General features: G+C 42.6%; 6 protein-coding genes across 6 annotated transcripts; 1 reads left to right on the top strand and 5 right to left on the bottom strand.

Moving 5' to 3' along the window:
* Positions 1 to 2,335: 2,335 nt before the first annotated feature.
* On the top strand, positions 2,336 to 3,244 carry LOC122621874. Its single transcript, XM_043799882.1, has one exon. It carries the CDS (start codon positions 2,336 to 2,338, stop codon positions 3,242 to 3,244), a length of 909 nt encoding a protein of 302 aa, XP_043655817.1.
* A 624-nt stretch (positions 3,245 to 3,868) lies between these two features.
* Positions 3,869 to 5,039, bottom strand: LOC122621837. Its single transcript, XM_043799826.1, has 3 exons — positions 4,622 to 5,039; positions 4,218 to 4,369; positions 3,869 to 4,153 (listed from the first exon to the last, which is right to left on the bottom strand). The coding sequence occupies exons 1-3, from the start codon at positions 5,037 to 5,039 to the stop codon at positions 3,869 to 3,871; spliced, it is 855 nt and encodes a 284-aa protein (XP_043655761.1).
* Positions 5,040 to 9,433: 4,394 nt separating this feature from the next.
* Positions 9,434 to 10,865, bottom strand: LOC122621835. The gene is made up of 2 exons (XM_043799825.1): positions 10,406 to 10,865; positions 9,434 to 10,026 (listed from the first exon to the last, which is right to left on the bottom strand). The coding sequence occupies exons 1-2, from the start codon at positions 10,863 to 10,865 to the stop codon at positions 9,434 to 9,436; spliced, it is 1,053 nt and encodes a 350-aa protein (XP_043655760.1).
* Positions 10,866 to 12,915: 2,050 nt separating this feature from the next.
* On the bottom strand, positions 12,916 to 14,542 carry LOC122621678. Its single transcript, XM_043799627.1, has 3 exons — positions 14,260 to 14,542; positions 13,942 to 14,197; positions 12,916 to 13,478 (listed from the first exon to the last, which is right to left on the bottom strand). The coding sequence occupies exons 1-3, from the start codon at positions 14,392 to 14,394 to the stop codon at positions 13,168 to 13,170; spliced, it is 702 nt and encodes a 233-aa protein (XP_043655562.1). The 5' UTR covers positions 14,395 to 14,542; the 3' UTR covers positions 12,916 to 13,167.
* A 3,711-nt stretch (positions 14,543 to 18,253) lies between these two features.
* LOC122621825 lies at positions 18,254 to 19,615 on the bottom strand. The gene is made up of 2 exons (XM_043799816.1): positions 19,055 to 19,615; positions 18,254 to 18,610 (listed from the first exon to the last, which is right to left on the bottom strand). Exons 1-2 carry the CDS (start codon positions 19,520 to 19,522, stop codon positions 18,254 to 18,256), a joined length of 825 nt encoding a protein of 274 aa, XP_043655751.1. The 5' UTR covers positions 19,523 to 19,615.
* A 5,030-nt stretch (positions 19,616 to 24,645) lies between these two features.
* Positions 24,646 to 25,512, bottom strand: LOC122621498. Its single transcript, XM_043799364.1, has one exon. It carries the CDS (start codon positions 25,510 to 25,512, stop codon positions 24,646 to 24,648), a length of 867 nt encoding a protein of 288 aa, XP_043655299.1.
* Between the last annotated feature and the right edge of the window lie 441 nt (positions 25,513 to 25,953).

Genomic DNA, 25,953 nt, shown 5'->3' with positions numbered 1-25,953 from the left:
TATCGCCGACGGATTATGCAGCGGCAAGTGTTTTCCATATTTTCATTCACATTCGCAGAATGCAGTGTTTGTCCTCCGGCTGGCTATGTAGAACAAGCCGAAACTTATACAGAGAAATGCACTTTCCCGCTGGAAAATTATAAAAACACTTTTCGAGTCCGACGATCCGCAACGTGTTTCGGAGCGATAAAATTGCAAATCCCATCATTAGATGTTCGTCAGCGCAGCTTTTTTAATTAATATTTCATAAATAAGTAGCACCGAGCATAAATTATGCATGAGCGCCGCGGAGGTGTTCCTCCGTTTGTTTCAGTTGCTACACTTTGCGAAATTAACCGGCTAAACTTTCGGCTTTCTTCCTCATCCTGAAAGTATGCATTATGTTGGCTTTGTTGCCGGCAGAAAAGCTACCTTGTTTTCTTCGGATAAAGTTGGACTTGAAGCCTGCAGTCGGCTTGTGTTGCAAATTTTGCATTCGCCTATAATTTTTAATCTATCCACATGGTTTAGGAAAAGATTTCACATAGTGCCAAGCAAAGAGGCTTCAAATTATAATGCACAGTGACGCCAATCGAGCAAAGGATTTTCCCCGACCAGAAGTTATTTATACCCGTTACTCGTTGAGCAAAAGGGTATACTAAATTCATTGAAAAGAATCTAACAGGCAAAAAAAAGCGATCATAGCTTTTAACAGCTCTTAACAGGATCACTAGCCTAGTCGATTTGGCTTTGTCTGTTCGGATATGTCCGTCCGTCTGCCTGCCCGTATGACGTATGAACGTCGGGATCTCAGGAACTATTTAAGCTAAAAAATTAGATTAGGCATGTAGGATTTGTTGATTTGTTGATTTGTTTCTATCGAAATGGCAATACAAATTTTAACATTTCTCGTTTGCACTCCCACTAGCGGAGTAACGGATATCTGATAGTCGGGGAACTCGACTATAGCGTTCTCTCTTGTTTCAAAATCCAATTAACCGATTAATTTAAATTTGTATCTCGTTTTCCGTACAAATTGATCTCGCACTTTTAATACGAACAAATAAGAACATTAATATTTCGAATCAATTAAGGTTGTGCTTAATAAGTTTAATCTATTTAATATTAAAATGCATATAAAATTATAAAATTACGGTATCAGAACTATTAGGTGGTAATTAAGGCTTTTGATGAGCAACTAAGCAAATTCGATTCGGAACCAATCTTTCCATCTTATATCCTTCACGGCACTCTAATTTCATGCTTTCCTCCAGCAAATTCGTTCATTACAACTCGAACAGGAATAATTCCGAGCCGGCAGCACTTTCATTATTTTCCTGCTGCTGGCGACACATCTGTCTGCGATTCTATAATTTTCCGTCCAATCAGCATTCATTTCGGTTTCGATGCGCTCGCCTAATAAATATGTATACCCAAATCTTTGCGTGTGCAATCGAAAGCACAAGACTGGAGAGAATCTCGGCTCTAGCCTCGGTTTCACAGCTTGTGCCGATGAAAGTGGGCGTCGGATCTGGTGTAAAGTTTTATTAAGCCGGGCCACCGATATAAAGACTGCAATAATTGCCCAGATCTGCTAATTACGGCAATAAGCAATGAAATTGGCCCCCTGAATCCAGCCTGCCGGTTGCACTAAATCTGCAGCGAAGCTTTGCTTTAGTGCTTTAGCTTGCAGGCAGTTGCCAGCTGCCGCATGCACTCATCATGCATACTACGCTCTGAATAGCCAACAGATATTATTGCACTGGGAGAAAACAACAGAAAGTGAGGAAAAAGTTATAAAAATTGGGCAAAAACAAGAGGCCCCGACTATCGGATACTTGTTTCGCAGCTGAAATGCGGATTCAAGTACGAAAGCGAGTGTTTCTGAGATAACACACCAACGCCAACGTTTACATATACTGCAAGGACTCTGATATTATTGACATAAACAAATTCTTTAAATTATCGAAGCAATTCTCCACTATAAAAACGAAATTTTTAGTATTAATATTCATTGTCTATTTCAAACAAATTATAATACATTATTTCTTCGAATTTAAAATAAGAAATAAGAAAATGTTCCAAAACGATCATTTTGACAGTATGTAAACGGCCTGCATGCCAATTTATTTAAATTATTTGACTATTTTTATAAAGTTACTACTTTTTCAGTGTTGGCAGCAAAAGAAAACCGACTGCAACGCTCCCTGGCTAATTGTGGCAAGGTAAAGTGTATAAATTTGGCGGACAAACTGGCGCACAAGATCAGTTGGCCTAGAGATTTCCCAGCAGCTGCAACAAACGGCATAGAGGGAACTACGATAGTGAGATCACAAGGATTGGATTTACGCACAGAATGGAATCGCGTCTGGGTCTGCTTATCGCCCTGCTGCTGGCGGCCTTTCAGGCCTGGGCCATGGAAGCCCCGCCGAACTTTAGTCAGAACTCTACTGAGAGCGGACTGCTGCGAACAGTGCGTCATATATATGGACAGTGTTCAGATAGCGAGGACATTTTCTGGTGCTGCAAGGTACAGGGAGTTCGTCTCCTGGGTCGGGCTCTGAAGGTTCCGCAACTAGGGATCGTGGATGGTGTTAGTTTGGTGCGGCGGGAGTCCTTTAACCAGGACACGCGGAGTGGGCGCTCCAGCCTGCTCGAGAGCCAGCTCAGCAATCGCGATCTCGAGCACATGTCGGGGAAGAGTCTGGACGCACTGCTGCTGGAGCGGTTTCTCAGCTTCGTCCATAGTCATCAGCTGCAGGTGAACCTACCACGGTTGCTGCGGTTTGGCGAGCGGAATGGCCAGGACTGGCTGCAGCACCTGATCGGCTACTTTCTGCCATCCAGCGAAAGTGAGGGTCGCAAAAAGAAGGATGACAAAAAGTATCTGGGACCCTTCATTGCCGCCGTTCTGCTAAAGACCGCTATACTGAAGATGGCATACCACTCGATCGCCATTGTAGCGGGAAAGGCGTTGATTGTGGGTAAGATAGCGCTGATCATCAGTGCTATAATCGGGCTGAAAAAACTGGTGGGTCACGACGGCGGCGAGAAGACCACCTACGAGATCGTCAAGCATCCGCAGGTGCAACAGAGCCACACATACTCGTCCAGCCACCAGGGTGAGTACGATACGGGTGGCCATGACGGAGGATCCTACCACCGCAGCATCGACGACGAGATGATGATGCAGGACAAGGCTTACCAGGCCTGGATGCCCCACGTGGCCGCATCCGCTTCGCCCGCCGCCAAGGGATCCCGATAAGGGAGCCGCGGAGTTCTTTCCGGGGTCAGCAGCTCTACTACCAAAGAACTAATGATTCCAAAAAGCCCCACTTAGTCCAATCTATATGAATTTGTATTTACACTCTACAGCCCTCCAGTTTAAGTTTAGTTATCGTAGTTATTATGTTATCAAAGAGCGAGCATTAAAAAAAATGAAATTTAATTTCGTTGGCTTTTATTTTCGGTTAAGGGTGAAACCAAAATTGGCATGGATTTCCTAACCTGTGGGCGTTTTTATAATTAGTGATATGACTTTGTTAGTAACAATCATTTTACTTTCATTATGCCAGTTACTCTTAGTGTAGCATATTATCGTATTTTATGAGGAGAATGGGACAGCTAGAAAAATTTTACTGTCCTCCTGTCTGTACGTATATGTACATGATTTCTGAAATTTATATTGATTTTTTTTATTTTTAAAGCAAAATATTTGTTGATTTTGTTTAATTTGAATTTTTTTTGCCAATTTCTATCATTATGGCAAACAAAATGGGTTTGCGTTCGCTGGAATTTTGTTTTTGAGTGTATATCCTCATACTTTGATTGGCTAGTAGTTGCTTTATATGATAATTGTGCTCGATTTTATGGAGTTTGAGCTTAATATCTAAATGAAGCCCCGAGTCGATTTTGTGGCCTCTGGACGTGGGTGCTCTGGGTAAATCGTCGCCTGATGCAGGCGGCGCTTCAGTGGCTCCATCTGGTACGCCCGGTAGTACTCCATATGGCTGTCCAGTGGTGGTTCCTCCACCTGTTCCAACTGCGAGTATGTGTCGTGGGTGGGCATGCTGCGGTGCCAACCGCTCTCGTGGCTGGAGTGGACCACTACGTGCTCCGTGGCACCTCCTCCTCCACTACCACTGTGTCCAGTCGAACCCTTTTTTAGACTGCCCTGCGGAGAGAAGCGTAGCGCCAACAATTTGGACAGATCTGTTCCAGGGACAGAGTCAACTCACCAGCAGAGAAATGACCAAGGCGATCTTGGCCATAATAAAGGCCGAGCCGGCGATGAGGATGACCTTGCCTAGGAACATTTGGGCCAGTGTGGCCATCATGATCATGCCGCCCATCATCGCCATGTTCTTGTCTTTGTCCTTCTTTTTGCGACCTGTTTTTTTGGAGCATTTTTTATTTTTCTTTTTATACTTGTCTTTTTTCTTCTTTTTTTTCTTCGACTTTTTCTTTTTCTTGGGCTTTTTCTTCTTAGACTTTTTCTTTTTCTTAGACTTTATCTTTTTCTTAGACTTTTTCTTAGACTTTTTCTTTTGCTTATCTTTATCGTAGGATGTTGCATGCAGTTCGAAACTACCAAATCCTCCTATTAACTTATCGACTTTATCATCTACGCTCGCATAAGTACCTTGATCGAGACCCAGCTCGCTGCCAAAGTCATCGATGGCATTGGAAATGGTCAACTGCCGGGGCAGCTGAAGACGTAGGACTCTTCCCTGGACCAGCTCCAATAGTTTCCCGGGTAAACCAATATCCATACGCCTCGTCTCCGGCTTGCTGAATCCAGCCTGTGGTTCGATGCTTAGGTAATCGGTGATCCGCCAGGTACTGTTATCCCTGGTGGCACCATCCAGCAATCGCTCGCTCTCGGATCCTAGACACTGCCAGGAATCCAAGCCACCCATGCAGTGGGCTATAATTCTGCCTAGACTTCTAGGATTCCATGAGGAAGTGGACGTTTCAGCTGAAGTTTCATTTCCTTTGTGACTTAATGAGAGAACTGAACTACCAAGCATAACGCACTGTAATAAACAGACGCGCCACATATTTATATACTATATACTATAATGAAACCTCTTTGAGCGCTTCTCGGAACACAAATAACCCAGACAATTGCTCTGCACTGTTACTTATACTGCCTCGATCATTTTTGGGGGTAGCAATTAAAGGGCTTGTCAAAGCACGAAAATGCTCTCTTGATAGAAATCAAATATAAATGCTTTCGGATGTTTGCTCGCTGAACCTTGATATAACGAAAACTGAAACTCAGATTTTTGTTAAGTTACCTTTCGTTTTTGGAAAGCTCTCATTACATTGTGCTAATTACAGTTTAGATCCACTAGGAAATATATACATATGTATATGTATATATCCAGAACGTACAGCCGCCGCCAAAATTCAAAGTGTATAAAAGTGGTGTTTTTTCCTTTTTATGTATAAAAAAAAAGTTAATGTAAGTAATATAAGCATTTTTGACATTTAATCGTAACACATTTTGTAATATTTCGATGCAAAGCCGAAGAAGTGCAAAAGTTCTGTTAAATACATTTTTAGGGTACGTTTTGATTTGATTCTTTTTCTTAAAGAGAGTCGCTATGAATCGATATTCCCTATTTTACATCTAGGTATATAGTTAAGGAATATGTTCAAAATATGAATGAAACGATGCGATAGCTAATTACGGTAAATTTCTCATGGACTTATCAGTTTCTAATATGTTGCGTGCGACATCGAAAAAGAACATTTGTTATCAGTGCGCCTAAAGTTCTTGTCCAGTGATCTTCGAAGCTTGTGTTTAAACATATATTTGGACATATACTACGCTCATCGTTGTCTTTGAAAATTGTTTAAAGTGAGTCGCGTGCGACATGGTAAGTAAAAAATTTTATTAATCACGTGGAAAGGGAGGGTGATAACAAAATTATTGAGGAAAAACGAAAATATGATCGCATACGACAAAAGGAGTCGCACTCAATTATCTTTTGCAAAGTTGCTCCAATGCGATTCCATCTTTTCCCAGCAATTTTGAAACATTTCTTAAAGCAGTTTGCTGCGATATTCAAAACGAATACTGCATGTCAAGCAATTGTTAGAAGTGTCTAACAAATATACAAGATGAACTAATTTCCCTTGCATATTTGACGAATATGGAAGATGAATTGGAAAAATGGTTGATAAAATTGACAATAATATAGTGCGTTCGAATACAACGTCAACTGTATCTAATTTAATAAATGAAATAGAAGCTAAGCTGTCATCATTTAAAACCAGGTGATAAACTCACGCATAACAAACATGAATGCTTTTTTTTCGTTTTGAATCTCATAAGTAAAAAAAAAAGTAAATTTTAAGCAGTTTGACCGACATTTTAAACCAAATTGGTTGTGCAAATGTTGAATGGAATTTTTTTGCCAGTTCTCACGGAAAGGGAGCTGATGACAAAGTTGGAGCCGTAATTAAAAGAAAATTGTGGCAAATAACAAAATCAAAAAACATAGTGTTACCTAATGCATTCTCATTTGATCCATGTGCGAAAAACAACGTAAATGGTCTTAAAATTTATTTTATATCATCTGTACAAGTTGAAAATATGTCACAGTATTATAAGTTAAACGAAAAATGGAAGGATGTGCAAAGCATATAACATATAATGGCCAACAGACGAAAGCTGCTAGAACAGCATATTCATTTAAAAAATTGTTTTTGACTTATTCAACTATTAAATTTAAGTTAGGTAATTAAGTTTTTCATATAAAAAGAATATGTACATTTTGTAACCTTAGTGAAGATATTTTGTTAAGTTTGAAACTTATTTAAAAAACAAGAGAGAACGCTATAGTCGAGTTCCCCGACTATCTGATACCCGTTACTCAGCTAGTGGAAGTGTGAAGAAGAGTCTTCATCACTGACAGTTTTTGACGGTTTGTGGGCGTTAGAGTGGGCGTGGCAAAAAGTTTTTTAGCAAATCGATAAAAATTTACAAAACTAATACAAAAATGAAAAAATATTAAAACATTTTTGAAAAGTGTGGGCGTGGCAGTTTTGGCCGGTTTGTGGGCGTTAGGGTGGGCGTGGCAACAAGTTTTTCTGCAGATCGATAGAAAATTGCAATACTAATAAGAAAATGAAAAAATATCTAAACATTTTTCAAAAGTGTAGGCGTGGCAGTTTTGGGCGGTTTGTGGGCGTTAGAGTGGGCGTGGCAACATGGGTCAATAAACTTGCGTTGCGTCTATATCTCTGGAGTCTGTATGCTTTCTCTCAACTTTCTAGCTTCTATAGTGCCTGAGATCTCGACGTTCATACGGACGGACAGACAGACGGACGGACATGGCCAGATCGACTCGGCTATTGATCCTGATCAAGAATATATATACTCTAATGGTCGGAAGCGCTTCCTTCTGCCTGTTACATACTTTTCAACGAATCTAGTATACCCTTTTACTCTACGAGTAACGGGTATAATAAAAAAGATATCTTAAATATATTAAAAACAATTTTAAATGCATTCTATGTTTTTCTAATTTACTTAAAAAGTATATAACAATTTTAAAACAAGATAGAAAGCTATAGTCGGGTTCCCCGACTATCTGATACCCGTTACTCAGCTGGTGAAGGTGCGAAGAGAAATTACAACACTGACCGTTTTAGGCGGTTTGTGGGCGTTAGAGTGGGCGTGGCAAAAAGATTTTTGGTATATAGAGTTAAATTTACAAGACGAACCAAAATGTGAAAAAATTTCACAATATTTTTTAAAAGTATGGGCGTGGCAGTTTTGGGCGGTTTGTGGGCGTTAGGGTGGGCGTGGCAAAAAAACTAAACATTTTCCTTCGCACTTCCACTAGCTGAGTAACGGGTAACACATAGTCGGGTAAATCGACTACTATTATGGCAGATGACATAAATATTTGTTATGCCTCAATTAAATAATTTGTTAACTCTTGTGTTCCGATGTACTATCCGTTTATCTCCAACAAACCTTCTAGGAGTTGACTATATCGACCATTTTTAGATACCGGTTCTCAGCCTATCTTTTCAAATATTTAGGTGCTTAGTTACATTTTGCCGTGCCTAATGCTGTGTTACAAGAACTATTTAAGCCGTTGAAAGTTCCAGTTAGCAGAGGATCCGAAACAGTTTTATAATTTCGATAGCATATAAATGTATAAGGTAATAAAGCATATGAATGTATAACAAAAGCAAAGTCTCGAATATGCGTTAGCGTTTAACAATATTCAGCTGTTGTAAAGCTTAGACTCTGGCAAGTCTGTCGAAATGGTGTTAGGTTGTAGGTTCTGTGCGGAACCCTTGTGAAAGCCTCTACTGAAACTTTTTACCTTATCGCTGAAATCTTCACAGTTCCCCCATATATGGAAAAAGTCCTTTGTGATCCCTTTCCATAAAAAAGGGTACAAATTAGATGCAAGCAAACACAGAGGCATCTCTAATTGGTCGGCATTTGCAGCTACTTTGTAGGTCCATTATATAACCATGTCAGCACAGTTTTATAAAACGCAGATCAACAACCACTAACTTTTGGGAGATAACTTCCTTCGTTATACAGGACTTAAAAAATAATATTCAAACATATGTCATCTGCACTGACTTTTGAAAAGCATTTCACTCTGTAAATCATTCACTTTTGGTTAGGAAACTTGATTTATTAGGTTGTTGATCTGTTGATCTTCTAAATTAAATTTTAAGTTTTCTAAATGGCAGGACGCATCGAGTCTCTTTAAAAATTCTCTTTCTTGTATTCTCCGAGTCACATCCGGCATCCCACAAGGGAGCCAACTTGGTCCGCTCCTTTTCACCTTATTTTTCACTTATTTATTAACGACCTTCCCTTAGTAATAAAACCTTCGCCTGTACTTATGTCCGCAGACGATATTAAATTATGCCTGAAGTATAAGGACATTTCTTGCCATTCGGTCTTACAATCCGATCTAGATAGCTTCCAAATATGGTGCCGTAATGACTTACTAAACTTAAATGGCTATGTCATTTTGTCGTGTCAAACCAAGACACGCGACTTACACTCTAAGTGGGTGCTCTTTGGACAGAATAACACGGGCTAATAATCTTGATGTTCTGGAGCATAAAGTTACTTTTTCAGACCATATTTATTCTATTGTGAATAAGGCCAAGGGTGTGCTAAGTTTTTTAAGAAGGTAGTCAGATATTACTTCGAATATATTCGGCAAAATATTTTTAATAAATATTTGTGCGAATATTTATTTATAAATATAAATATTACGTTTTTAATTAATTGTCCACATTAAACATAGTAAAAAATTAAGATAGTTTATCTGTGGGAAAAGTTTGTTAAGAATAATCATATTTCATTTACACAGAAAGAAGGATTATAAATACCCCACACATCGCCCTTTGACTTTCGAATACAAAAATTGTACATTTCGTCCAGTGTAAACTTCTTGCCCTATAGCGATCTCACGTCAACCGCCTGCCAGCCCTCCATTCGGTGGGGATCCTGGAAGTTTCTCAACAGAAGTTCACCTTCCTGCTCCACACTGGCTGCCAATAGCTTGTTACTTGGCCTGCGTTGGTTTTCAAAGTCATAAAAACGGTCTTGGCTGGTTGGTTTGGCGTTGACTAGAGGTGCTTTGCCAGGCGTTTCTGCCATTCGAGGCTGCTCGAATCTTACTTTTCGCTCACTACGACGATATGGAGATGGTTCGTGCACATCGTACTGGTGGTGGAACTCATCTTGGCCCTGGCCAAATACTGTAGTCTTTCCGGGAAATTGGCCGATGGGACGGTGGCCGTTAAAACCACCGAAACCAAAGTTCGCACCGCTAAAGCTGGCACCTCCAAAACCACCTAACCCTCCCAGTCCACCCACGATTCCACCCAGTCCCAAGAAGCTGCTCACATATATTGCCAGCTTTACCAAAAATAATGACTTCTTAAGCAGTAGACATATGCCAGCAAATATCAAGGGTACTAGAGCAACCAGATTGAATTTTAAGCCCAGGAGAAAGGGAAGCAAATACTGCTTGGCCAAGACGCGTCCTGAAAATACAATTATAAATATTTGTTAAAGAAAATTTAATATCGACCAGATTTTAATGATCTAAATAATGTATAATGTTTTTGGCTTGCATACGTGCTTCAATTAAAACAACATAAAGGATAGGACTTATACTTAAATGAATGTTCTGAACACTTTATAAAATCCATTCTATTTCAGTCAAATTTTCAAATTTGGTTACATACGATAACAATAAATAAATATATATCCATTTTGCTATTATGGTACAAAAAGCCACTGCAGCTATACCTGATACCCATCCTGTCGTTTAGTTTTATAAATTAAGCACACAGTGTCCTAATAAATAAGTAATCCAATATCTATTTCTCTTAAATTTGTTCCGATTCAGTGAAGTCTTACCGGTTGAGGGATCCTCAATTCCAAATTGCCGCTCTCCCTGCGTCCCTCCATCGAGGACGAACTCGGCCACACTATTCGCATCCGCTGTGGGACCAATTTTGAACATAAGTCCGGGATAAAGGCCATCCATATGCCACTCCATACTTCGTTGACCCATCACTGCGCCAGCATTCTCCAGGATACCACGGAAGTCCACTGGATCCGTGTCGAGCACATTTGACAGAGATCTGACTGCAGCTGCTTCACTTTTCACAGTCACAAAATCCTCCACGAATTTTACGTTATCGGTCTCATCCAATCTCTGGATGAAGTTCAGAGCTGATCTTCCCAGACATTCACTAATCTTAGGTTTTTGGGATCCACGAACACACTGCTTGAACTCCGAGCTCATGACGGAAAAGTCACTGCCAATGACTTGGTGGAAACTAACCAGAAGCAAAACGATATCCAGTGGCGACATAATGGTCGAGTGTTTTGATCTCAACTGAGCCCGCTGGTCAACTGACCCTTGGGTTTTATATCCGCCACATCTTGTTATACAATAATCAACTGGTCTTTTGGTCAAATCTGCTCCCATTCAGTTTACGCGCTGTTTTTTGCACATGGCCCAATAACGGAAATTGTTGTACATCAACGCCAAACAGTGGATCTTCGTCTTGGGCCGCTTCTTATTTAAGCCGGCATGGTCATGGTCAGTGCACACGACCCAAAGCTGCGTCGACTTGTGGCCAATTTTTCGCACATTTCGGCCATTATGTAAGCGGTTATTGTATTTCCACAGCAATTATGAAATACTCGGAGGCGCCACCGTTTGGACCCCGCGGAAAATCTACAATTACCATTGCTAATGCAAGTCAATTAAATAAACGGAGACGCTTAGAAAATGTTCCATCGTTTACAAGAAAAACTTGAAAATTGCCACAGGTCAATTAGGAAAACATTGTTATATACAATGGAATTCCCTAAATAGGTTTGGACGGTATATTTTAATGGACTACAAATGTATATGGATTTTTCTGTTGGTAAAATAATATTAGTAGTTTCTCTTTCCTCTTTCAAGTCTCATGACCATATTGCATTTAATAGTATTTGAATTTATTTTTAAAACATTAAATAATTTGTTGTCATCTATCGAAAAAGTGTAAATAACAAGATTACTACTTGGAGAACAAAAATGAAGGTTTTCCTTTTTATGATTAATATATAAACCAATTTCACAATGAAGCTAAACGGCATAGAAAAGTTGTAAATAATCTAGCTGAGATCGACAGTTAAGTCCTAGCAAACTTTTAGGCGAAGCCGGTAAGAGTTGAGACTTTGGATTAGTGATGCCAGCACGTCAAGAGCCTTGACTGTAATAGCAGCAAAAACAGGTGAGCATTTTCGCGGTCTATGCTGTGGGAGAGATTTGAATAAGAAATTCCCTGACAACTTAACACCCCAAGACCTTTGGCGAACTCAAGAAGATCCTACTTGCCCTGAGACAACTAAGTAGACATCGAGCAGTTAAAGTTTAGAGAAGTTTAGACTGCTTTCAAGTTATTCGCACCACCTAGATAATTTTCAAGAATTTTTGACCTGGAAATACGTTTTAGTCTCCGCCGTTGTCGCCGACAACTTTGGTAATTTTATAAAAGTTTGTTTTCTTTTATTGCAAAGGTGGCGGGCAATGGCCGACAGCGAATAAATTTCCAATTGCGAAGCGCAGGGACAAAAAAGAAATTGTATTAATAAACACTTTCACCGCCAATACTTGAAATTCACTGCCAGCTGCCTGCAGTTGTTTACAAATAGTTAGCAAAAAAAAAGTCATACGATGCGCCGGGCAGGCCTTTTGGCCATTTTGAGCTTTGAGTTTTGTCGGCTTTGGCCATTTATATGCCGAATGGCGATGCCTGGTAACGGCCATAAATTGCAGCTGCGGGGCGTGCTCCCAGTTGGAACTGGAATCCACGCTCCTATCCGCACACCCAATTTGTTTGGGGCGTACGTGTTGCACTGCGAATGCGAAGAAAAAAAACCAAAAAGCAGGTCGCAACTTTCATTAGATTTTCCCGAGATGCCGAGATGTGAGCCAGTTTCTGGAGCGACATTGGATATATATGTTTATAAATGACTGACCGAGACCGAGGATGAGGCTTTGAAGCGCTTTACGCCTGGCTGATTGGCTGGCCCAAGTGAAATCCGACGATCTTGCTCCGTGATTTTGTGTGTCGCCCATGCAATTGATATAGCTGGCCCAGTTCGCCTTAGCCGGTGAAAGAGTGAAAGCACTTCGCTGCGTATGAGCGATATTCGAATGAAACAGCTATACACATGTTCGAGATAAATGCGGCATTTCTTTTATTGATTTGTGTTGAGGGGCTTGACCAGTGGGGCGTTTTCTGCGCCTAGTGGCGGTTCAGAGTTAGGCAGTTTAGTTTAATAGTTTAGTTAAGAGTTCAGTTGAGTTGAGTTAAGCGTAGAGTTTTAAACAATAAAGCTCTGAGTATTAATACAAGAGTGGCAGTCATTTTTAAGATTAGATTGAACGATGCCAGATGCTCCCCTCTGGCGGTAGCCCCCTGCTGCTGATTCCTTAGACCTATTTGTGTGGGTTCGGGAGTTAGCTTTCCTTCTATTTCTCTTGATGGCGCCTTAAGTGTGTAAGCTTGGCATGAACTATGCTATACAAATAAATTAAATAAATAGATAAATTAGACGGCCCTCCGAGTATTGCACTGATTACGGTTGCCTCAGCATTCAGCATATTTGGCTTCAGCTTATTGCTTATACGCCGCGTAGGCCAGCTGCTGGGCCTGGGAGTCGTCAGCTGGCAGCGAGCGGCCGTAGCTGTGCTCGTGCTCGTAGTGCGGGTGCGCCACCACCTCGTAGTTCTCCTTCTTGGATTCGAGCAGCTTCTTTAGACCGATGATTCCGGAAAGCAGCAGAGCGATCTTGCCGATGACCAGGGCCTTGAAGGAGATCAGGGCCAGGAAGCCAATGGCCAGGGGCAGCAGGGCGGCCATCTTCAGCTTGAAGAGCATTAGCAGTGGCATCAGGTACTTCTTTTTCTCCTTCTTCTTGCCGCGAGCTGAAGAGAGTGAGCGATATAGTAATTTGAGATTTGATTTGCATTACTTTCCCTGGAGCGGAGCTGACCGCTCATTAGCAACTGGAGCACAGATAATTAGACAGCGAACAGGATCGACCGCTTTCTATGTGGCGGCGCTTAGAAATTGGAAATCGGAAATTGCAGCCTCTGCGCACAAAAAGAAAGTAAGCCTTGCTAACTGCCTGACTAAAGTGTAATTAATAGCTAACTATCTGGATAACCAGCTGTCAATGCACCGCTATATGGCCATGTGGATATGTGGGCATATGGCTACATCACAGGATGACCTCGATATAGCGGCGACTTAACAGTGAAAACAGGATTTGCGCCAGAGCCATCTGCCCGAACTGGTCGCTTGCATTACTAACCCAAATAGGCAATGTCTTGGCCGACCAGAACTGTAATTTATGTGGGATTTGATGGATACTAGCTAGATACTCACATTCCTCGAGGGCGCGCTGCATGTCCTGGATGGAGTCTTTGGGCACCTTGAACTGCAGTGTGTGGGTGCCGAAGAAGCGGGCAACGCGCTCCACCAGCAGAGAGTCCACCTCGGCCTCCCGGGCTTCGACCTCCTCGGGCAGTTGCATCTCGTTGAGCGACCGACCAACCGGGATCTCATCGGTCTTGACCAGGGCAATGCCCTCGGTGAGCCGCACATCCCCGTTCTCGGCATCGAAGTAGTGCAGGGCTCGCTCCTTTGGGTTGATCAGGAATTAGGATAGGTTTCTCTTGGGTTACTGGCCACTGAATGCTTTACCTTCATGCACAAGACCATGGACCGCTCGCCACAGTCCTTGACCATCTTCAAGGCGCTGGTCAGCAGGCTGTCCGCTTCCGAGGTAGCCGCCGCCGTGGAGGCAATCAGCGCAAAAAGGCACACAAACTTGAACATGGCTCGGGATGGGTATTTCCTTTTTCGTATTTATTTTTTGAATGATTAGCACAAACACTCGACACTGCCTTGCTGATTTGATATCCTGCCACTTCCTGGCGATTCGGGGATGTGTGTGTGTTCACTTGATTAAGTGCACTGCGCTCGATTGGCGTGTTCGATCTGTCGGTCAGAAGGCAACCGGTAAACTGTGGCTAGAAGACGCACGCGGATCGAGTTTTATTCCCGGCCAGCAGAGCGGCGGCAGCGTTGGCCAGCAGCGACGACAACGACAACGTTGACGCTTTAGCGCTCCGCAAGTGGTCCCGTCCCCCCGGCCGCCCGCTTGGCTCCTCGGACACAGTAGCCGAGCTTAGAATTTAAATAAACAACCCGACCACGAACCTGGCCAGGTTGCAGCCGAAGTCGCACTCGGAGTCGCTCAGTCTTGGTGGCCATCCAAGGCGCGGCAGCGACATCTGGACAGGTGCGCCGCAGTGGCCGCGGTCGCCGTTTACGCCGGCAGAGCTCGTCGGATTGGCAGTTGTTGTTTGTCAACACACTTCGGCGGCAGTTAGCTGTTTGCCTGCCACAAGGAGAAGGCCAATTGCTCAGGGGCCTAATAGATAGATCGGCCAGCTCTTTTCCTAGCATTACGTGTCGATTTAAGGGAAACCATTGTAAATTAAAGAGATAGGACTATCGTCAGCATTTGGAAATGTGAGAAACTTAATCCTTAATGGTTTAAGGGTTATAGCAATACGATTCGTATAAAAGGCTGCAACTACACATTACCTGGATAAACTCAGTAAGCTTTACAATATGTTTTACGTTTAAATGGAGGGATTTTTGTTTTTACTAAAGAGCAATAAAGAGCTAGCATGAGTTAGAGGCTGGATATAACTGGCAAATTAAGTTCAATTTGATCAAACCATACATACTGATATCAGCTTAGCTAAAGGGCATAAAATAAACAGAGTTTTCCCAATACAAAGATACCTTCATTTTATGTTTTGACACAAATTACTTTGAAAGACCTTTAAAATAATGTGAGATAATTATTACTAACTAGTCGCTTGCCTCTATTTTCCTAATTTTTCAATTCCTTTGCATATTCTATAGGTTAAATGACCGTATTTAGTTGTGAACTATTTGATTACTTTGTAGACCTAGCTAAATTGTAACGAGCTGTAAAGTGGTAAAGATTTTGAGGCACCTGATGATGACACACTTTCAGCACTGTGTAAATCTTGAGTGCAGCAGAAAGTGCCGGCAGCAGCGGTTTCATTTCAAATTGCAGTTGCCCACACACAGACTGCACACACATACCAGATTACCGAGCGGGGGTGGGCGGTGGGTGGTTAATGAAGAGCGCCATTTAAGATGGCCGGCGATGGTCGAAAGCAACAGCCACTCGAATTGGAGTAAAATAGAAAATTAACTAGTTTGCTGGCGCTGCGGCGGCACGGTCGAGGAAATTTCACTTTAATTTATTTATGTGTTTGTGCCTCGAGCGGGCATTTCGCATAATGTATCTGCAGTTTTGTATGCCAATCCGATCGTCGCCGACGGATGCACAGCGACTGTCGCACGAGAGTTTCATTGGCATTATGTCGCTTTAATTTGCAGCACTCAAAAATTGCCACACGTTTGCCTCCCGCCACATCACTCTATCGTCCATCGCTCATCGTTAGCTGGTAATTCACGCATTAGACGAGCAAGTGCCACGAAAGAAAGCTACTCCACAGACTTGCATGCTGCCGAAAACAACTTCACAGATACAAAGCACACAGCTCACATCTAGATGCAAAGCCACTCGACATTTCGCAGACGATTATCCAAAGCGGCAAAATGAGCCCAAAATCCGTTGATGGAATACTGTCACTGTCACGTTGTGATGTGTTTTATCTAATGCCCTTTCTTACATTATTTTACAGAAAATACTTGATGAGTGGGTGAAGCTAATTGGACAGACCTTTAAAAATCGCTTAGTCTCTGTCTGGCAATTTTAATTATTCCACTTATTGTCAATTTGTTTGATGTATTTGAAGACTAAGAAAATATATTAACATATTACCTTTTTAAATCCCAGTTAGAGTATTATACAGTCAATATGACGCAAGCGAAATATACATATATTCAACAAATATATTAGCATTGTGCGTGCGCAACGAAAGTGAAAAAGTAACTTAATTGCTATAATTTCTACAAATGCAACTTTAAACATTGAGTGATGCAATATTGAAACAAAATAAAAATGTATGTTGTGGTTTTATTGAGAAATAAAATATATAATTTTTTTAAACTTTAAAAGGGAAAAGTAATTTTTCTTTTTCAATTGAGTGTGCTTAATAAATTCGCAGGCTATCTTCTGTTGTCCTCTTTGCTCGTAGTTGGCCATTTCACTGGCTGACCCAAATAGGCATGCGAAATATTCGCTCTAGAGATAAAAGCGCCTTAAAGCATCGCACACTCAAGGCAAACAATCCCCAATTTCGGCACCACCCGCTTAGCAGCCCCAACCCTTTTCAGTGGCATCTTCAAAATTGACACCTTTTCAAAGTTTCACTTTCATTCCGCTTGGCTGGAATGGAATTCCGGGTTAAGGCAGCTTGGTTCAGCCCAGCTCAGCTCCGGCTTGAGTTTACAGGCCGGCGCTGTTTACACGCCTCTGCCGTGGTGCGCTTGGGTAATTTTCAATTAATGAAAGTCCCCTCTGACGTCAGTGTTGCGACTGCAAAGGGCGCCCACAACTAACAAACTGAATAATGGGGCGAGCGGCCTGGGAACGTCGTTGGCCAGGTTCAACGTTCTACACTGAGGAGCAGCAGCTCATTAATATTTCGTGTAGTGCCTCCAAAGTGAAATTGTCGCATACCAAAGAAGGCAGCCACAACAATGGTCAGAGAGGGAAAACATCAGAGCCAAGAGCCCAAGTACCGAGCAATATTTTATCTATGAATATTGCATTCAGCCAATTCAGGCCAACAGAAAACTGCAGTTGAAGTCAATCTCTGCATTGTGGAATTTATAGGGAAATTATTTGAATGACAATGAAAGCAAGAAAATCCTTTTTGTCGAATAATAGAGAAGCGAAGAATATGAAAACAATACTAAAATCGATATCAAGCGATCTATACAGCATTAAAGCAATGGATTTTTAATACCTACTTAGAAAACTTTTTTTATTGTATTTTTACATATAAAATCCATTAAAAAAGTATATAAAGTATATATATTCTTGATCAGAATCAATAGTCGAGTCGATCGGGCCCTGTCCGTCCGTTTGTCCGTATGAACGTCGAGATCTCAGGGACTATAAAAGCTAGAAGGTTGAGATTAAGCATACAGATTCTAGAGACATAGACCCAGCGACAGGTTGTTGCTTCATGTTGCCACGCCCACTCTAACTCCCACTCTAACTCCCACAATCCGCCAACGGCTATCAGTGTGGAAAATTGTCCTTCGTACTTCCACTAGCTGAGTAACGGGTATCAGATAGTTACTTAGTAAAATTCTTTTTAGCGTATTCTTACATAAACAATTCATTGGTAGAAAGCGTGCCAGTAGCACGCATGTAAGCCCGTTTCCATGATACTTTAATTTTCATCATAAATTAATGTTCGGGGAGCGGCTGCGACACCATAAATAACTAATCAATTTGCGAATTTCGGGTATCAAAATTTACTCTATTTAATTAGGGCTTACTTAAACCTAACACACACATTTAGTTCGTTAAATTAAGGATCGATTAGGTGAATTAAACTAGACATTAGTCAGACAGTTCGTGCGGCGTTTGATTCTTTGGTTCACTCTCCACGATAATCTCCCGAGAATCTCCAATCTCGAGCTACTCCTCTTCCCAAATGCAAATGCAAGCTCACAGGCTCTTGGCGCTGCCCGTCGACTCCTTGGCCGCCGGCTTCCATCCGCTGTAGGCAGTGTCCAGCTCCCGACCCCAGCCGGAATGGCCTCCCGAGGAGACGACCACCTCGTGGGAGGACTCCTTTCCGCCGCCGCCTCCACTCAGCAGCTTCTTGATACCGATGATTGAGGCCAGGACCAGGGCCAGCTTGGACACGATCAGCGCCTTTCCCGCCAACATGGCCAAGGCACCGTAGGCCAGGGGCACAATGGTGCCGCCCAGCAGAAGGGGGATCATGATCATGGCGCCGTTACCCTTCTTTTCCTTTTTTTTGCGACCCTCCACCGAATTTGCCTCGTTGTCGAATTTTACCTGTAAAATTTTGATGTAAAATGTATAAAAATGTGAATTAAAATATCAAGATTAAGACATTTTATTGAGTTTACATATTTTGAAGAAATATTTGAAATATTAAATTACACGGAAAACAATAGAATTTCCTTAATTGGCTTATTACGAAATTGCCATATTACTTAATTTTGGATGTAAATAAATGAATGCCAAAGAAAAACTTTGGGGGAAGAGTAACAGAGAAGGCGAAAGTAATCCACTATTGTTATGGTTTTTGAGTAAGTCATGTATTTTAGTAAGTATAAATTTAAAACAGTATCCTTTTAATAACCAAAAATAATTATTTTTTTTACTCTTGAATATCTTTAGCATTTTTCAAACAAATAAGCCTGAAGTTGTCCTTATTTTTAGCTTTTAATTGAAGTTATTATCAACAGTATTGCCTGTGTCGCAAACTACACTCACCTGCAGCGTGTGATCCTGTAGGAAGTTGCCCACCCGCTTTAGGATCATGTTGTTTAGGACCTGCTCCTTGGCGTCCACGCTTCTCGGCAAGACGGCTTCAATGTCTTTTTCGCTGACAGTAGCTCTTTTGGTCTCCTCACTTTTGATACCAGAACTGACGAACTGAATGCCCTCCATGAGCGGGAGAGACTTTGCCGATCGGAAGGCCTTCTCCAAGCCGGTAAGCAGTTTAACCTTTAGGCAAACGGACATGGTATCGCCCGAGCACTGCTGGTAGATGCGATAGACCAGCGACATGTCCTTCCAGAAGCCCGTATAACCGATTTCGGGGTTACTGCTTTGGGCTTGAGGCCGAGGAGCTGAGCTGAGACTGTTTGGGTTCTGATGTTGGTAGGTGGCACTGCGTGCACTGGAGAGCCAACAGAAGACGATCATCAGAGCAGCCACATGCCACACGTACTTGATCATGACTGTGCTGAGTATTGCTGTTGGACGCTGGACGAGATGAGGATCCTTGGGCGATCCTTGAGATGAGGCATACACTGGGGACAAGACGCCGGGCGCTGCTCTTTAGGTGCTCAACTGAGTGCTGCCCGGTGGGTCTTATGCATTTTATACCTGTAGCGGATAAATCGCATGTCGGCCAGCTGCCTGAAATTGAAAAAACACAAAAGCACATGCTTTGTCTTAGTCTAAATATCACGGCAATTAGCCAGATGCTGTTGGCCAGCGGGGCTGCGCTTTCGTGATTTCGCTGCGAAAGCCGCCGAAATGCAGTTTCGTTAGCAATTACATATATTCCCACTTTTCTGCCCGTTCTAAGCTATTGAGCTCGTGCGTGACTGCCGTTGCCATTGCCATGGCCATTCTTCTCTGTCTCTGCGTCCGACTTACTAGACCGTTAACATATGCATTTTCGGTTTTTTTAATAATTCTTTTGGGACAGATTCACTGTCTGCACCCAATTTTCTCGAAAACTTTTCTTTTTTCTTGTACACTTGAAAACCATATTTTTATTGCTTACTTTTCGGCGCTGCGGAAAAGAGTGGTTCTCCTTCAACGAAAGAGTCGAGACACGAACTTGATCGCACTCAACGAAGGCCGAGGAAAGTTTAACATTTTTCAACATTTGGTTTGGTAAATGGCCGACAGGTGGCGTTTGGAATAATTAAAATTGTTAAAAATTGGCAATCGGAGCCAAACCGACATGAAATAGTTGGTAGCAGCCATATATTGTTATATGCTTAATGTTGTAAAATAGTGATATGGAGGTAGGGGATGTTTAAGTGACGTCATTATTGCTATTTGTTTCCCTCGATATTTGTCAAAAAGATTTCGAATTCAAATACAAACATTTAATAAAATTAATATCTGCAGAAGAAGGAGAGATATTAGGTTTGTTTTTTTTTTATTGGGTTACACTAGTTGGCCCCCTCTATTTATTATAGTTTATAATTCCAGAACGAAGAATGATATTTAGTTTATTTTTTTGCATTAAATTTGCACTACACCAAATCTATGCGTACCCCAAAAACTATGGGCGTGGCACCGTCCCTTATATTTATATTATTTATTTTCGTAAAGGCTTTCTCTAATTTTGTATGCTTTTTCTAATCTTAGCAAAAAACAACTGATTCAACATGAGATACATTTTATTGATAGAATCAGCTGGAATCACTTGAAATCTCTTTTCAAATTCAAGGCATTATAAAAAAAGACTTTTGTAAGGCAACTTACATTTTTACTAAATTACTGGTACAACACTAGTTTTTTAACAACTGATTTTATGGCGATGTTGGTTTTGCCATTTACTTCGTTTGCGTATATCTTTGATTACAATGCTTTATTATAATAAGGCACACACAGTTCGCGCGTGTCAAGTCGTATCGAGAGATTGTAATATTCCGACTTTCAGAAAATGGGTTTTGGCCAGAAAAAGGGGTAAAATTTCCCATAGTGCATAGTTATGAAAGAAATTAGGCGCTCTTCACCTGCAATGCAAATTGAACTGCTAATCAACGTCCTCACGCAATGTTCAACATAACCGCTGGGGTGGTGGCGATGCAACGGTCATTCGACAGCTACAATCGATTGTTGTTAACTGGATAGCGTAATTTAAATTGACCACAAACGACTGTAGTAGAAGGGGCAGCAAATCAGGCGTGCGGAAAGCTCTCGAGTGACCAAACTGTTTCACAGTTTTGCGGGGCTCGTGGCCAATTAACTTTTATTAATCAAAAGCAATAAAAGTTCGTTGAGGCGCTCAGCTAATTTAATGCCCGGCGAGCAAAACTTCGGCAACAATTGGTGTAATCATAAATTCAGATGCGTGGTTTGTCTGCCGACAGACAGTCGACTATCGAGTGTGGGAAAACGCGCTGAAGCGTAAAATTATGGTAGTGGTATTATAAGGCTCTATGGTTCCTCACTTCGAATATTTTCCGATTCAACCGATTTTGGCTGACTTTCTGGTTTCTGTCTGCGTTTTGCTGGAAAGCGCAGTACTGCAAGGCCGACAATCAACTTTGGCTCCGGGACCGCCCATGGTTGTTGTGTACGTTCTGGTGACCTGCTTTCGGAGCCTAAACTCGTTTTCATTTCGCTGAGCATTCTGCACACATTTTGCGCTGCGACGACGCCCTTGCAGGCATCCCCATTACCTCCAGCACATCCGATCTCATCTACTTGGCTTTACCCCCACTGCCCCCGTCCAGTGACAGTGAAATTGCTTTCAAATTGGGCACTCTGCACGATTCTCCCCCACCACCTCCCCCCACCGCCTTATGAATTATTGCAAATTTTGTGGTTTTTATCTGGTTTTCAGAATGTGAAATTGAGCCGGTGCGATGCAGCTGATGCTGCACCAGTTTGGCCGCAGCTGAGGCGATGTTTCTTTAGCGGCACAACCGTTGCTCGCTCCAAATCACTGAGTCGGGCTTTCATTTTGGTAGTCGATTTGCATATACTACCATGTTCAGCAGCAGTGAATGAAATCTACCCGAACCGAACATAGGCTGGGCAAAAGCCGAAGAACGTTAACAATTTCGTAAAGTGATTGTGGATCTTTTGGACATAACTGCTAAATGCAGTATAGATTAGAAAGCGCAAAAACTATTGGAAAGTGATATTTTCTATGTATTTCAAGAAAGGTTTTGAATAGAATTTTTAATTATTAATGTAATTATTATACAACATTAAAACGAAATCACCCCAAACCTAAAAAGCAGGAATAATCCAGGTAAATCACTAATCGGCGTTTTTAAGCAACGACTGTCATTTGTTGGCATTAAAAGGTCTTTGAGATATATTTCAGCCGAGCGCAGCCCAAACTGTTTTTAATTTTCTGTTTATTAAGTGAGCTTTTCGTTCGCCACAATAAATAGAAGAAAAAGACTGACAGTGGTCGGTTAGTCAATGTTTGCTCAAGCTTGGCAGCTGCTTAAATGAGTTGTTAACATTAATGCGCATTAACCTGTCTTTTGTTTTTGCGGGCATTCGCTGGGCAGCGGAGGAAAAAGCCACATTTAGAGCGGCTTGAAAAACGCTCTTGGTCTTGGCCATGTGCCTCGATTTCCAAGACTTTTCATTGCAATCGCGGTTGTTTTCGGGGTCTTGGCGGCTGCTGTTTTGGTTTCCTAACTGTTTACTTTCACTGTCGGTGGCCGGTGTTCAACTGGCTTTTCTGTTGCTGTTTCTTTTTCTGGGGTCGTCCGAAACCAGCGGGATTTATTGGGTTTTCGTTAACCTGTCTTGGACAGACTCGAGTCATAATTATTTACACCTATTAACGGGCAGATCTTTAAGATTCGCTGGGGGAACTGGGTCGCAAATCAATTTCACTTGAAATGAAAGCATTTCGGCCCAACATGGACTTGTCAACGGCCAGTTTTCGTCTTTGGAATTATGCATAGAGCTTTCGGTTTTGTCGTTTCGCTTTCACCCCGTGGTATGCCATAAATTATTGAGACTGGTCTTGATTTTCATTGATTTTTTATTTATTAATCTTCCGTGCTGTGTTTTTCAACTTTTTTTGTTTTGTTTTCATCATTTTGTTGTGTTTAATGACATGCATATATGACAGAGAGTGGGGATTGTAATCTATGGAATTTACATTCTTTTGTGAGTGAGTTTTGTGATCTGTGTGAGTTGCCCACATCTGCAGCTTCACGCTTCTTCTTCGTCTTCATCATCATCTTATTACTGTTGCCGGAGTTAGATGTAGAGTTATAAAGTTTAAAGTTTTGAAATCGCCGTACGACTTTGCTAAAATTGTTTAAATTAAAGTAGACGACGTGCTGCGACTCGAAACTTGCAGCCGCTGGCTAGAGGGCCCTCCAAATGTCATAAACGAGGCATTTTTAAGTTGATAATTAAAAATCTGTTTAGGTGTACAGAGCAGGTGAGCCCGACGCCAATTGGGCCGACAAGCGGTTCGAGTCGCTCGGATGTATAAAGTACGCTTAAGGAGTTAAAATATTGAAAAAAATACTTTTAACATTACGGGGAACCACTGGGCGTGTGCATGTGTAAGTAGCAGTGGGGTTTACTTAGTTTTTTGGGAAAGTAGAGCGCTAGAAAGTGACAGATGCAAAGGCAGCAGAAAGAGATGGCAGATAGGAGAAATGAGAAAGTTGAAGAGTCGAAGTGGAAGTCGAGTGTCGAGTGAGGAAATAGTGGCCCTGAGATAAGGCCGGAAAATGAGTTCAGTTTGGTGCGGCGATGTGTATTCGGAGACCTATGGCAAGTAATGGCAAGCGAATGACCAAAACTATGACTCAGCTGAAGACGAGAAATTGAAGGAAGATGTGGAAGTTTGTCAGATGATAGACAGTTGAAAGATAGTTAGGTTGATAGATAGATAGATAGGCGATAGAGTTAGAGCTAGTAAGTTAAAGCTAATAGTAGGCATGCTTGTTGCTGGTGCTGTTGTATTGTAAGACTAGAATTGCATGGGAAGAACATAGTTGAACAGACAGAGTATAGTTGAACGTACAGATATAGATTATAGAGTTAGGATTTGTACTCTTCTGCGATTGCATGGCAATCGGCAGAGTTTTGGTATAGGCAGTATGCAGGTTAAGATGGAAGCACAGATAAAAAGACAGAGACAGAAACAGATGGAGACGTAGATGTAGATGTAGATCTATATAGAGGTATAGGTGTAAAAACTGACAGATGAGAGTGCACTAGATATAGATCTGTTAGGTGAGCGATTGGCTGATGGTGCGGGAACTGCTGTGCGAGCTTAGACTTAAGGCTGAGTATTTGCAACTTGTGGGGTAACTCTCGCTGGCTGCTCTTTTTACAAACTTAACTTTAGCGTCATTAGTTTAACAACTAACATATATGATTCTGATTCTGGTGTCTGTCCGGTATAACATTATCTTGCGTGTGTGTGGCTCATTATTTTTCGTTTTCATTGCTTGGAGAAATAAATAAAATAAATTAAATTAATAAATTAATTAAAACGAACAATAAATAATGTGTGTTCCTCTTCGAGAGTCTCAGGCGAGCTCTGCAGCTCAAGTCGTGTGAGTTCGCGTTTCTGATTTTGCTTCTTGAGTGATTGTGTGGTGTGATCCAGTATGATCTTAGGCCTGCACGGGCTTCTGGGCACCATAGGCCAGGTCCTGGGCGTCGATGGAGCGTCCCCAGCCACCGTGACCGCTGCTGCCGTAGGAGGCCGATGAGGCTCCGGCATCAGCGCTGTAGCCACTGCCGTACGAGTCGTGGCTCGTCGAGTGGCTGCTGCTGTGGTGTGGGTGGGCCACCACCTCGTAGGTCACGTGCTTCTCCTGCGACAGCAGCTTCTTCAGGCCGATCACGGCTGACAGCACCAGGGCGATCTTACCAATCAGCAGGGCCTTTCCGGCGATCAGGGCGATGGCGCCCAACAGCAGGGGCAGCAGAGCGGCGGCCTTCAGGGCGACCAGGGCGAGGATGGGGCCCAGGATCTTGGCGGCCTTCTTCTTCTTGCCACGGCTCTCCTCGGGGGCGTTGGGGTCGTTGGAGCCGAACAGAGACTCGGAGGCATCCTCGAGGGCACGGCCGGTGGAGCTAACAGCCTGCACAATATCGGCCCCCTTCAGCTCCACCTTGATGGTGTGCGAGTTAAGGAAGCTGCTGATGCGATTCAGAGCCAGGGACTCGAACGACTCGTCGGCGGAGATGGAGCGGGCGGCCTCCTGTTGTGGAGCGTCTGGCGAACGGACCACGGTAACTCCTTCGGTAAGGGCGAACTGGTCGCGGGCACCGAGCACCTTGTCTACGAAGCTGAACAGCTTGTACTTGACGCACGAGACGGAATCCTTGCGCAGACAGTCGCTGTAGATGCTATCCATAATGTCATTCTCGCCGCCGATGGCGTTGCGGGCGTGGCCGCGCGTCTCCTCGGCCGGAAGGGCGGCGCTCAAGGCGACTAGACACAAGACACCGAAAGTAACTTTATGGCTTGCCATTATGCGTTTTTGGTTGCTTTTTATTGTTCTTGCACGGTTTAAGATTTGGGTTCTTTGAATAATCCTTTTGTTGATCCACACTACACTTGCACGTAGTTCGGCGGCGAACGCACTTTCTCTTAAATGGAAAACTTTATTTTTGTGTTTTTCGGTCTAGGCTGACTGCTGCTGCCGTATAGCTGCTCAGACGGTTAAGGATTGAATGATACCATTTTCCACCGCACACGACAATTTATATACGGCAGCAGTGGCAGTGACTTCGGCATCGGCATGCTCATCTGCTGCGAAAGCATTTCTTCGGCACACCCGCCCCCTGGCCCCAGCAGCAGTTCCACTAAACTAGTCGCGCAAGTTTCTCGCTTAAGTCTTTCGTTTGGCCGGCCAACGGTAATGCGCAGTCGGCATCGACGTCGCCGTTAGCGTCGGACGCGCTGCAGCGGT

The sequence above is a fragment of the Drosophila teissieri genome, chromosome 3R, assembly GCF_016746235.2.
Source record: "Drosophila teissieri strain GT53w chromosome 3R, Prin_Dtei_1.1, whole genome shotgun sequence".
NCBI lineage: Eukaryota > Metazoa > Arthropoda > Insecta > Diptera > Drosophilidae > Drosophila > Drosophila teissieri.
Note: the sequence above shows the minus strand (reverse complement) of the source record. Positions and strands in the feature narration are given on the sequence as shown.

Coding starts and splice junctions, on each gene's coding strand:
- LOC122621874 (XM_043799882.1), top strand. CDS start 2,336: ATGGAATCGCGTCTGGGTCTGCTTATCGCCCTGCTGCTGGCGGCCTTT.
- LOC122621837 (XM_043799826.1), bottom strand. CDS start 5,039: ATGTGGCGCGTCTGTTTATTACAGTGCGTTATGCTTGGTAGTTCAGTT. Junction 4,370..4,621: donor CGAGCTGGGTCTCGATCAAG/GTACTTATGCGA, acceptor CCAAAAAAACAG/GTCGCAAAAAGAAGGACAAA. Junction 4,154..4,217: donor CCTTGGTCATTTCTCTGCTG/GTGAGTTGACTC, acceptor TTCTCTCCGCAG/GGCAGTCTAAAAAAGGGTTC.
- LOC122621835 (XM_043799825.1), bottom strand. CDS start 10,865: ATGTCGCCACTGGATATCGTTTTGCTTCTGGTTAGTTTCCACCAAGTC. Junction 10,027..10,405: donor AATTGAGGATCCCTCAACCG/GTAAGACTTCAC, acceptor TTGTATTTTCAG/GACGCGTCTTGGCCAAGCAG.
- LOC122621678 (XM_043799627.1), bottom strand. CDS start 14,394: ATGTTCAAGTTTGTGTGCCTTTTTGCGCTGATTGCCTCCACGGCGGCG. Junction 14,198..14,259: donor CCATGGTCTTGTGCATGAAG/GTAAAGCATTCA, acceptor ATCAACCCAAAG/GAGCGAGCCCTGCACTACTT. Junction 13,479..13,941: donor GCAGCGCGCCCTCGAGGAAT/GTGAGTATCTAG, acceptor CACTCTCTTCAG/CTCGCGGCAAGAAGAAGGAG.
- LOC122621825 (XM_043799816.1), bottom strand. CDS start 19,522: ATGATCAAGTACGTGTGGCATGTGGCTGCTCTGATGATCGTCTTCTGT. Junction 18,611..19,054: donor TACAGGATCACACGCTGCAG/GTGAGTGTAGTT, acceptor AAAATTTTACAG/GTAAAATTCGACAACGAGGC.
- LOC122621498 (XM_043799364.1), bottom strand. CDS start 25,512: ATGGCAAGCCATAAAGTTACTTTCGGTGTCTTGTGTCTAGTCGCCTTG.